General features: G+C 38.2%; 1 protein-coding gene across 2 annotated transcripts in view; it reads right to left on the bottom strand.

Annotated features, from left to right (window-relative positions):
• The window catches only part of TAOK3 (TAO kinase 3), a 93,110-nt gene that overhangs the window by 37,378 nt on the left and 42,969 nt on the right, over nt 1-12,763 (bottom strand). For both annotated transcript variants that reach the window (XM_003789930.3, XM_023513315.1), the window contains 2 exons: nt 11,507-11,719; nt 221-355 (listed from right to left, as the gene is read on the bottom strand). In XM_003789930.3, coding sequence (XP_003789978.1) covers nt 221-355; nt 11,507-11,719 — 348 coding nt within the window. The remainder of the gene's footprint in view (nt 1-220; nt 356-11,506; nt 11,720-12,763) is intronic.

Below are 12,763 nucleotides of genomic sequence, written 5' to 3'. Positions count from 1 at the left end.
TTTTTTTTTTTCCATGCCATAGACAATGCTAAAATAGCTGAGATCAGGTTGCTATGCCAACAGATTTTTTCTAAAATGAATAAAATTATTAGGAGGGAGAAAACATTCTTGACTCCTTTCCTCCCGTCCATGAAGCCGAGAGAGGCTCAGGGAGGGCGAGAGGCTGCCAGATGGGGAGGAGGGGAAGGAAGGGAAGGTGGGTAGAGGGGTGTTTGCTTACCAAAGATGCTGATTTGATCGTGGCAAAGCGCTCTCTGTTCCGGTAGTGGAGGGCCTGGCTCTGAACTGACTGGGTAGGCCGCGGCTCAGGCCTGGGATCGCCGTGGCCCGCCTCATCCCTTATGAATACATGATCCTGCAGAAATGGATAAAAACAAGGAGAAAGTCCAGCTGTGCTCTTTCCTCGCCGGCTGCCTCTCTCTCACCCCTCTTTCTGCACAAGCACTGCTGTTTGAAATGCATAGTTTAGCTCTCTGCTAGTCCCCGCAGCTCCCACGGTACAAAATGAATAAGCAACACATTGCAGCCTTCAGTTAGGAATGTCAGCTGATCGCTAGTGGGATGCCTTCTGAATCCCTGGCAGGCTTTTTCTTTACCTCCAGAATTACATATATGCAAAAGAAAAAAAGAATAGAAAAAACAATGCAATGTACAGACTCCTTAGAACAGTTTGCTTAAAACGCTGTAACCAGATAATTCCTTTAAAAATGTCATGTCCATGTCTAGCAAGGAGGATGCTGGTGGCTTTTAACATAAAAGCGAGCCTCCGCCTCATTCCCTTGAAAGATCTGCTTTCTCAATTTAATTTTATTTGAGATCTGTTCGGTAGGATCATCGTTCTGCCTAGAATCAGTGTAGGCTTGTGCTGGACTGCCTCTCTATCTTGTGCTGGGAAGATTCGGCAGTCACTGAGGGATCCTGCTTTCCAGTCATGATCGTACACAGTTCTAGCACCTTCTCTCTACAGCTTCTGAAAGGATTTTTTTTTAGATTTAAAGAGACAGGCGTACAATTTTAACCAAATGATACTTTCACAAATTCTTCCTCAACTCAGCATCGGTATGGTCACCAGAGTGAGTAAAGCTGGGATTTAATGTCTTTGACTGATTTAATAGAGCCTATGCTTCTTGATAGGCAAAGATGATTAATTTTTTTCTAATGCCCAGTGAAAAATAGCATTCCCTGGAAGGATAATAATGGATGTTCTTAAATGCAACTGAAATGACTTTTAAAGGGGAAAATGCTTTCAAAGGACAATGCTCTTTTCTATAAAAGATGAAGTGGTCAGTCATTAAATAGCTCTAACCCTTCAGAAAAAAAGAAACTATAGTAATTTGTAGCTCAAAAACATGCACAACCATGGGGGATTTTTAAATAGTACATGTTCAGAATGTGGAAGGAGAAATTAATCCCTTATTTCCCTAGGGTTGTAGAAGAAACCATTTGTGAGAAGTCAGTTTTGCATTTTGTCTGTGACTATGAAATTTTTTATAATTGCTCTTTCCTTCATCAGAAAATAAAATTTAAAGAGATTTAGAAAATACACAATTTTATTATAGTCTAAAATTTTTAAAAAGTCAAAATACACAATTCTTGAAGAAAATTAAATTTTACAGTCAGATTTTTATGTAAAAGCCAAGATCCAACATTACATTTATCAATGGACTGATTTTCTTTTTCCTTTTATACATTAAAAATGCCTCAGTGTGTTTCAATGTGTTGAAGGTATATACCATTACATTTCTGTTTAGAATTTTTTTTTCCAATTTATGTATTACACAATAATGAAGAGATTGTCAATGAACTTGCAAGTGAGGGCATCTGTATCAAATTCAAGGGGTATTCTATAGCTGTGCTGGCCAATAAGATAACCACCATGTGTGGCTATTTTAATTAAAAATTAATTAATCAAAAAATTAGTTAAAATAAAATAAAATCTAAGATTCAGTTCCTAAGTCATACCAGCTATGTTTCAGGTACTCAGTAGCTATAGTTAGTGGTATCATATTGCCTGGCGCAGATATGGAATATTTCCATCATGGCAGAAGGTTCCATTAGATGACATTTTATATTAAAAAAAAATGCATCTCTTGACCCATTTAAAAAAATTTGTAAGAAAATGCTTGAAGGGTCAGTTAAAATTATTCTACATTATTTCTCAGGGAATCTGAACTCTTATTTCACAGGGAAAAGAAAGATAATATGTGTGTGACTGGGATTCGTGCACTGGGGAAGGCACTCTGATTTGCTACCATTTATGTCACCGTGCATTTCTTAATAAATTACTTTTATATTTAGAATGAAACTTAATATTTCAGTCCCAGAAAAGCAAGCAGGACTTAAATGCCAGTGATCAGAAGAGATACACTAGGTAGAGGCCTGTGGTTTTATAGGAGACATTAAGAAGTCCTAGTTTTGGTGAGTCTCAGTTGGCTATCAGTGTATTAAGTACACTGATTGAGAGGGAGACCTGAAATGTGTGGTGGAGTCTCAGTTTCAAATTGTAATAACTTGATTTACAAAAATAACCAGTGACACCAGACTCCACATTGTCCATGCAACACATCAAAACCTAAACTGATGCACAAATACATCTAATTTTATTATAATAGTTTGTTTTAACTCTGATAAAAATTGGCACTTTGGGCTTAGGACCCTGCTTATCTAATTAAAATCCACACTATATTTTCTAAGTTTAATGAACTCAAGGGAGATGAAATATACTGAAATAGTTAAAACTTGAAATGATGTATTGCTTTTAGTTGACACATACATAATTAAATAACCCACTAAAATATATTTTTAAAATAATGAATGTTTAGAAAGTAGTCCAGAGAGTGGGCAGTGCCTGTGGCTCAAAGGAGTAGGGCGCCGGCCCCATATGCCGAAGGTGGCGGGTTCAAACCCAGCCCCCAGCCAAAAACTGTAAAACAACAACAACAACAACAACAAAAACCCAAACAAACAAAAAAAAAGAAAGTAGTTCAGAGACTAGGTCCAAAATTTTAATCCATTGTAAATGTAATAATGCTAATAGTATAACTCCCCGGCTTCCCCCTAACACTGTTCTCCTTTTGTAAAAGAATTCTTAGTTTTCCACAGCAGCTTCATAACAGAAATCATCCCCAGAATCTTCAAATATTATGTAAGAGACCACAGAATAGGACACAGTTTTAGTCTAAGAATGGGTACCCATTTCAAGAAACATGGTGTGGCTTTTAATTGGACAAGCAGGGTCCTAAACCCAAAGTACTAGTTTTTATCAGAGCTAGAACAAACTATTATAATAAAATTAGACATATTTGTACATGAGCTTTTTTTCTTTTCTTTTTATTTATTTTAAATTAAGAGTTTAAGTTTTAATGTGTTGTGTGGACAATGTGGAGCCTGGTGTCACCAGTTATTTTTGTAAATCATATTATTACAAAAATTTCTTATTGCCAATCCTCCATGCCTGGCCCAAGAAATTAACTTTTAAATATTCAATTCTATTATATAAAACAGGTTCAAAACTCTAAAGACAACTAAATGAAGCAAAATGAACAATAGTCAGGTGATGGGTATACTAATAGCCCTGATTTAACAAAAGTTATCCTATGTAAAAAGCATTTGTACTCTCAATATTTTGAAATCTAAAAAAAAAATGAGGGACACAGGGCAGAGTGGCTCACATCTGTAATCCTAGCACTCAAGGAGACTGAGGCTGGAGGACTGCTTGAGGCTAGGAGTTTAAGAGCAGCCTGACCAATAGTGAGGACCTCTCTCTACTAAAAATAAAAAACTTAGTTGGGAGGCCAGGTATAGTGACTCATGTCTGTAATCCTAACACTCTGGGAGGCTGAGGCAGGCGAATTGCCTCAGTTCAGGAGTTTGAGACCAGCCTGAGCAAGAGTAGGACCCTGTCTCTAAAAAATAGCCAGGCGTTGTGGCGGGTGTCTGTAGTCCCAGTCACTTGAGAGGCTGAGGCAAGAGGATCAGTTGAGCCCAGGAGTTTGAGGTTGCTGTGAGCTATGATGCCGTATCACCCTACCAAGGATGACAAAGTGAGACTCTGTTTCAAAACAAACAAACAAAAACCCAACAACAATACTTAGCTGGGCATGGGGCCTCTACCTGTAGTTCCAGCTACTTGGGAGCCTGAGGTGGCAGAATCATTTAAGCCCAGGGGGGTTTACAGTGAGCTATGATGGCACCACTACACTCTAGCCTGGGTGACAGAGTGAGACTCTATTTCAAAAAATTAAAAAAAAGGAGGGGGGGCTGTGACTTTAGAAGCAAGCCCAAACATATTAAAGTATTAACTTTACTGAATATATTATCTGTTGGTAATATTCCCCTTTAAAGCAAGCGGTTCCTTTGAAAATGACTGCTGTACCTGCTCCTAGAGTTTCAGAACTGCACATATCTTAAAATTAATAATGGAAAGGGTCAGTTTTATGCAGTTAGTCACTGGATGCAGATTATTTACAAATGCTAAGAAGGCCAAATCTTTGAAGAATTCTTTTAGAAGATTAAGAACACATATGTTCTATTTTACCAAGACAATATAGCTTGGTTATAATTTATCTTTGCTTTTTATAATTCATTTTTAACACATTATCATCCATGAACAATACCAATATGATATAAGTAAACCTACATAAAGCCGGTAAATTGACAACATTCTTTCATCATAAAAAAATAAAGTTTAGATAAAAAAAAGCTGTCATAACGTTTGCTCAAAATCTTTCATAAAAAGGATTGAACTTTTTTTTTGAGCCAAGAGTCTTACTATGTTGCCCTCAGTAGAGTGCTGTGGCATCACAGTTCACAGCAACCTCAAACTCTTGGGCTCAAGTGATTCTCTTGTCTCAGCCTCCCAAGTAGCTGGGACTACAGGAGCTCACCATAACGCCCAGCTATTTTTGGTTGTAGTTGTCATTGCTGTTTAGCAGACCCGGGCTGGGTTCGAACCCACCAGCCCCGATGTATGTTGCTGGTGCCCTAACTACTGAGTTATGGTGCCGAGCCAAAACGACTGAATTTTATATAATATAGTGCAGTGTGTGAAGTATCAGAATTTTACTACTACTCCTTGGATAAGGGGTTTTACTTTTATTTAGCAGTTTTTCCCTTCTAAAAAGAAGTGTCTGATTAGTACACTTCTAAAATGAAAATTTGTGGTGCGGTCACTTGCCTACAGTTTCTAAATTAACTTGCATTTTTTTTAAACAGTGGAAGTCACTCCTTTGGACTCTGATGGGTTTTGGGTTTACCTTTATCATGTACTCATCATACTGACTTGTCTGTCTCTGCATGAGACTGTGGGCTTTTTGAAAGCAGAGTGAATATGGTTTGAAAACTCTCTGTCTCCCTAGCACCTGGCATAGTGCTTGATACTTAGTAGGCATTCAGTAAATGTTTGCTGAATAAACAAGTGCAAGGATGTAGGTCTGAGGAGATTGTGAGAAAATGACATTTTCTTTTGGATTATTTAACAGAATTTAAATTTGTATTTCATAAAAATCTGCCACTCTGTACTCTAAGAAAGTTGTAAAATAGTGACACACACACACACAAGCACACCTTTACGCGGTGGGGTGGTATGCATCTAAAAATGGCTTTTATCTAGTGACAAGAAACCTTTTTATAGACTCCTACGCTTTTCATGCTGTGGAGAAGGGATCAGCAAACCCACCACCTCTCTTTTGTTTTGTTCATTTCAAAATTCTTGAATTATTGTTGAAGCAGGTGTAGCTATCAAAAGCTGGGGCTAGAGGAAGGGGAAGAGAATATGAAAACCAGCATTTAAACCTGGAAGGATAGTTAGGGAGGAAGCCTGAGGATAGAGATGTTACTACAGAGAGGTGTCTATGACTGCTCTGCTTAGGAGATATTACCTTCATATGGTAATCTACTTTTACTTTGCCAAATGTGAGTGGTAGAGTCACAGAACCCACCCCTCTGTTCAGAAAAATAATAGGAAGGCCACTGATGCAAGTGAAAATTAAACTAGAACATCTTATCCCCTCAAGGACATTTCCTTTTTTTTCTCCCATGAAAATGGTGAAAGCTGTTCTTTTTTTTTAAAAGAAGGAGGTTAAAAAAAAAAAAGGAACTAACACTGACTAATAGGAAGGGCCAAGTAAAGTTTTAGGAGTTAGGGTAGCATGATTTTCCTTAAATAATCCCTAAAAGGGGGCCATTGCAGAGTCCATTAGGTATACCTAAACAACATTTATTAAATAAAGTGCTTTTAATATATTAAAGTCTTATGATCTATATTAATAGAAGGCAGTAGCAGGCAAAGGTTATAGCAAAGTAAGTATAACTTCTAATTGATAAACTTAAAAATATAGACTTTATTGCTTAGGACAGTGTTAAAATCTGTTTTCCACTGGTTTGTATGCAATAATTTTAAAGAGTAGGACAGAGGCTCAGAAAGAAGCAGGTGAGACCACAACAAAGAAACTAATGGGGATTAAAAGTTTGCCCCAGCGTCAACTTGTGAATGATCAAGAATCGAGGTGTAGAGTTGTGTCCTATAAAAGTCCACTTCAATTTAGTTCACAAAACAATTAGTGAGTGCTTACTGTGTAACAGACACTGTGCTAGATGGTAGTGGGGCTAAGAAAGGTTCTTGAGAAACCACCAGTTTAGAGAGAAGGTGATACTCTTGTTACTGGGAAAAGTAGTGCGGCAACCCCAGCCAGGGGGAACAGGAATAAGCACTTAAAGTTTATTTTGTCAGAGTGTGCTTTTAGACTTATCAAATCATTCTTGCTCAAAAAAGGAAAATTAGATTAGGATCCCTTCAGGGCCTGGGAAAGACTTAGAGTAGAGGCAAGGACTGGAAAACAGAAGTAACCTGAAATTCTGATGTCAAAGGAAAATTTTCAGTGTCCCACTTTACACTTTGGGGGCTTGATTTGTGATAGTAGAACTGTCTTGCTAAAATCAGGGCATCTTTATTCTGGGTGCAGAGCAGTTAATTTCAAGTCACGCTCTCCCTAGTTACACCCAGCCTTTAAAAGTGAATTTACTTCCTATCTAAAATGGTAATCTGTTTCAGATCTATGATTTGGCTAATTTAAGATATGTCTGCTTGATTATAACAATCAAGGGGGACCAAAAAATTCCTCACCCTTATTCTTATATTTTAGTATTTATTAAGTGTGTTCTTACTGGTTTTAGGTATTATTATTGGACAAACTCTATTCATTTAACTCATTCAAACCATAAAGATATTTAATATTAACTCTTTTTAATCCATTTTTTCCCCCAAATAACCATAATGGTGTGATGCTTGAGTATTTGGTAATTCATTCATTCTCTTTTTTTGTTGTTGGTTGGTCATTCATTCATTCTGTAGTTAGCTACTGAGTATCTATGATATGCTGGGCACAAGGCACTGGGGAGACAGTGCTCACCAAGGCAGGCACAGCCCTTGTCCTGATAGAATTCACATTCTGGTCACAAAATTTAAGAAATGAATATATAATTTTATATAGTGACAAATATTAAAAGAAAATAAAACAGGATAATGAGATAATGGTTGGAACACTGTTTATCTTATGGTAATTTAATGATATATAGGTTTTTCTAAGATTCTAGACTGAACCTAGGCAAAACAGGTAAATGTTCCTAAAACAATATTGCTTCTTTTCTAAAAGAAAATCTTTGTGGTCACAAATTATGACAGATTCAGAAATGCCCCCAGTTATCCCTATAAGGAATGCAGGGATATATTCCAGCTGCTTGGAAGTGCTGTTAGCAACTGTGTGGCTGTCAGCTCCTACAGGGATGGTGTCGGCTACACAGAGCAGCCTTACCCAAGTTCACACCCTTCAATGACTGACCTAGATTGAGGACTCAAGGCCTGGCTATTTCTGCCCATCTTGGAGAACTCTGAAAGGCCCCTTTAGCTCCAGGGCTCCCTGTGGGGTTGGCTGAGGCTGCCACTGGGCCTGCGTATCAGTTCAACTTTGCCCTCTGCCAAATGCTGCTTCCTTCGCTTCCTTCCCACAGGTGTAGATCCAAAGAGAACCTCCTAATTTTAAAAAATCCTGCAGGGCTGAATAAACTGTCTTGGCACTGCTTCCCAGAGAATCCAGCCTGTGGTGCAAATGTTATCTGTACCCATTTGTAACATAGGGTAGCCATCCCATCTGCATAAGAAGAAGCAACCAACCGGGGCAGTGGCTTTTAAGATAAAAACTCTTTTCAAGGGAAATTTTAAGTGGAATCCAAATATATAATGCTAGAGATAAGAGTAGACCTTGTCCTTGGTGAGTGTGGGTAAAGATTACCCCTTTAAAGATTATAGGAATAAAAGCCTAGGATTTTAGACATGAAAGAGAACTTTGAAATCATACAGAACAATTTTAATTTTCTAGATGGAGAAATTGAGGCCCAGAGAGGTTTGTGACTTTTCTAAAGTAAAATAAAACTAACGGCGATGGACAGGACTACAAACCAGCTTCTTCATTTCTAAGTGCAACACACAAAGTTTTCTATGAGTGTGTAAGGTCCTATTTTGTTTATGTACCCAAGTGAAAAAGTTTTAGGAATTTGAGTAAACCAACCAATATATACTTTATGAATATGTTTTTATTTCCTCTCTTTTTAAAGATAACATATTTTTAAACTCTGGTGGAAGAACTAAATGGATTTCATGAAGAGATATCATATTTAACATTAAGTTTTTCATATATATTTTATTTTTCTAGCCTACTTATATTTTAAAGTTAAGTCATTCAGAGTTTGATTTGCAAATGTGTTTTTGATTTCCTTCCATCCTATTTCCTCCATGTATTTCATAATAAAATAGAAATCCACCGTGTAACAAATTCTTCCTGACATGTGTTTGTTGTGGATCATAAATACGACTGCCTTCAATTTCAGAATATAACTTATATCTATTCTTCTTAAGTGATTACCTCAGGGACAAAAAAGTATTCAAAATACCTATATTATCACAAGGTAGCTCTACGACAGTATGCTGAAATTAAAATTAAACCCCCAATGAGTTCTAGACCAGGTTCTCCTTTCTTGTTGATTATACTAGTAGTATCATTCTTCTAAATCTACGTGCCTATCTGAGTAGTTGTGGAGTAAAAAGAGCCAAATGAATTCTTCTTATGTTCCCTACACGCATGGAGTCCCTGAGGCAATAGAAAGGAAAGAGCCAGACCTGTCAGCACCCAGGATAGCTCCCTCCAAAAAGACAGTCCAGTAAAATCTTCTTTTCTACTCTTCAAATACATGGCCACTTGCCCACGTTCAAAAGAGGCCAGCTGGCAATGCTGTCCTCAGTAGGTTTCTGCATCTGTCTGATGTCACTCCTTTCCTCAAACTGTTTCCATGGCTTCCTAATAATCCGAGTCTTTGCTGTCTCTCTGGTCCCAAGTCACTGTCCACATAGCTCACTGAGCTCTCACCTTTCTGGCTTTCCCCTCTTCCTCAAACATACAAAGCACTTTTTGTCTCAGGGCCTTTGTACTTGCTGCTCTCGGACTCACCCCTATCTCTTACCCTAAGCTAGCTAACTTCCACTTGTCTTTGAAGTTTTAGCTTAAATGTCCCCTCATCAGGTAGCTTTCTGTTACTCCCTGCTAGATGAAGTCCTCCTTTCACTCGAAGCAAGTTTCATAATTACTTTTTCTTTTTTTTTCTTTAGAGACAGGGTCTTGCTCTGTTGCCCAGGCTAGAGTGCAAGTGGTGTGATCACACCTCACTGCAGCCTTGAATTCCTGAACTCAAGCAAACCTCCTGCCTCAGCCTCCCAAGTAGTTAGGACTATAGGCATGTACTACCAAGCACAGCTAATTCCTTCCTCCCTATCTTCTTCTTCTTCTTTTTTTTTTTTTTTTGTAGAGGTGAAGTCTCACTATGTTGGCCAGGCTTGTCACAAACAATAATTACATTATGGTATGTAGTTATTTGCTTAATCTCTCCCATGGATGGAAAGCTCCATGAAGGGACCACATTTATTTTGTTTCTTCTACAGCTGAGGGGGAGTATAAAGTTCCTAGCACACAGTAGAGGTCCCCACCAACATTTGTGAATAATTAAGTTCAACAACTCCAGAAGTAGATGTGTATTCATCCACTATTTGTAAATGGGCACCAACATATTTTCTCCTGCCCTTCCTCCTTTCCTAGTCAGTTTCCTATTTCTCCTAAGAAAAATGTGTAACCAACAGAATCTCAGTGGAAAAAAAAAAACCTCTTAAACATGCTTTCTCAATGAAATTAGAATGTGATCACTGCTGTTCATCACAATAAGTACATACAGTCCTCACATGTACTTGAAAAGGAAAAAATTAGAAGCTATCTTTTTCCATACTACGGACTGTTTACCTAAGGACTCTCAAAACACTTTTGGAGAATTTCTACAGAGAAGTATTGATAATTCTGTGAAATACTCATAGTAATTTCTCTAAAAGAAGCTTTAAATTTTTTTTTTCGCATTTTTCATTAAGTATTTCAACTTATAAATTCTCACAGGCTTTTATAAAATGAGGATCTTTATCGGAAAAGAACACCAAAATAAAAAATAGAATCATTCCTTCAAAAGTCAGAATATTTAAGCTGGTAGGGGGCTAGATTTAGAAGAATTACAAACAATTAAAGAAACAGCAGAATGGAGTAGAAACTGTTTCTAAAACAAATACAGTAGAGCCTCCATAGTCAACTACCTCCCTCCATTGACCTAATTTTCACAGACTGGACATGCAGCGCGTGTACATATCAGTACCGTAGGCCTAGTTTCTTATGTTGCCCACTTCTGTATGTTGACCAGTTTGTTATAGTCCCTCGGGTGCTCGGCTTACAGAGGTTCTACTGTAGTATGTTGGGAATATGGATTAAGAAATATACTTTGGAAAGAGTGTTCTTCTAAAAGGACACAACAATAGGTTACACTCAGGAACCCTTGAAGGTCTACGGTTTTAAGGTTATTGGTTTTAAGAAGGACTCATTGGATTCTTCAACTTATTTGTTTTCATTTATTGATGATGACAAATATCAGAAAAATGAGAAAGGAAGATGAAGATAAAGAAATAGGCTCAGATGTAGCCTGGGGAATAGTACTTTGTTAACTTTTTTTGTAAGAAAACCGTCAAGTGCTAGGTTTAGTCCCACATTTCAGTTACAAAATGGTGACTCAGGCTTGGCACGCATAGCACAGTGGTTACGGCACCAGCCACATACACTGAGGATGGCGGGTTCAAAACCAGCCCAGGCTAGCTAAACGACAATGACAACTGCAACCAAAAAATAGCCAGGCATTGTGGCGGCGGTTGCCTGTGGTTCCAGCTACTTGGGAAGCTGAGGCAAGATAATCGCTTAAGCCCAAGAGTTGGAGGTTGCTGTGAGTGGTGACAGTACAGCACTCTACCAAGAGCAACGTAGTGATTCTGTCTCAAACAAACAAACAAACAAAAGGGTGACTCAAATGTCTGGAAGCCAAGTGACCTGAGCTGGCTTGGTTGAGACTGGCAAAGCCTAGTTGCCGTGAAACCTACCTTCCTGTGCATGACAGAGGGGCTGGAATTTACTGTGCTTTCGTCATCATCGTCGTGCATCATGACAAGTTCAGAGCTGCTCTCGTCCATGACCTCCTGCATGCTGTTCACACTGCTGCTCTGGCTGCCTGTGCTCACGGACATACTTGGAATGGAATGGTTGCTGCCCAGGCTGTCCATTTCCCTCGTCAGGCTGGTGCTATGTTCACTGTCCTACAAAAAATGAGGCACCAGGGTTCAAAAAGAATGACTGGAGATAAAGCGCCAACCATTGATTAAACTATTAAGCACACTTAATTTTGCAGTGCCAAGTTGCTTTTCTGCCAATCTGAGAAGATGAACTTTTTAAAAAAAATTTATTAAATCATAGCTGTGTACATTAAAGAAGATGAACTTTTAATGTAGTGACTCTACTACTTCCCCACCATTTTCAGACATCTCAAATTCACTTCCATGCCTTCCCAGGGGCCATTCTGGACACGGGTCATAAGCCGCAAAATGCTGCTATTGCAAGGCTTTTCTCTGTCACACGCGACCATCATATTACTGTATTGTGATTCAGTAAGCAGAAGCAGGCCAGGATTGTAAGGGACCTTTGGGAGCATCAGAGTGCTAGAGAAAGACTGCTGGCCCCTGAACAGGCAGTGGACCTCCAGGACATCTGCAAATACAGCAGTGGTCACTAGAAACCAGAGTAGAGTGGAAAGAGGTTTCAGAGATGTGACAAACAATATGTTCCTCTGCAAGTCATTATTGAGTAACTTCATATCTAAGCAGGGATATTAATTCTTACTGTCCTGGACAGGTAATTACATTCTGCCTCCCTCAAGCAATTCTATCATGCTTATCTCTGTAATCTTATTAAATATATCTGTTAAATAATACTGGTATTCATCACTACTGGTCCAAAGACTACTATTTGAAAAGTGGTTAAATAATCAGAACATATAATTTATCCATCACAGTGGGATATCTTCTGATATAAGATTAAATAATACAATTAAATCAACTCAGTGACAAATAAAACCCTGTTTTCAAAGAACCGTACTGTACACATGTAACTTTAATAAACTGTTACTTAGCCATGGCAATATAATGAATCACTGGTCACATAAAATGGTAGATGATACATTTTATACATATATATATACACACACACACACATATCTATCTATCTATCTATCTATCTATCTATCTATCTATCTATATTTTTTAAAGACAGAGCCTGAAGCTATCGCCCTGGGTAGAGTGTCATGG

Source organism: Otolemur garnettii, unplaced genomic scaffold (genome assembly GCF_000181295.1).
Source record: "Otolemur garnettii isolate 467f Iridium unplaced genomic scaffold, OtoGar3 scaffold00038, whole genome shotgun sequence".
Classification (NCBI taxonomy): Eukaryota; Metazoa; Chordata; class Mammalia; order Primates; family Galagidae; genus Otolemur; species Otolemur garnettii.
Note: the sequence above shows the minus strand (reverse complement) of the source record. Positions and strands in the feature narration are given on the sequence as shown.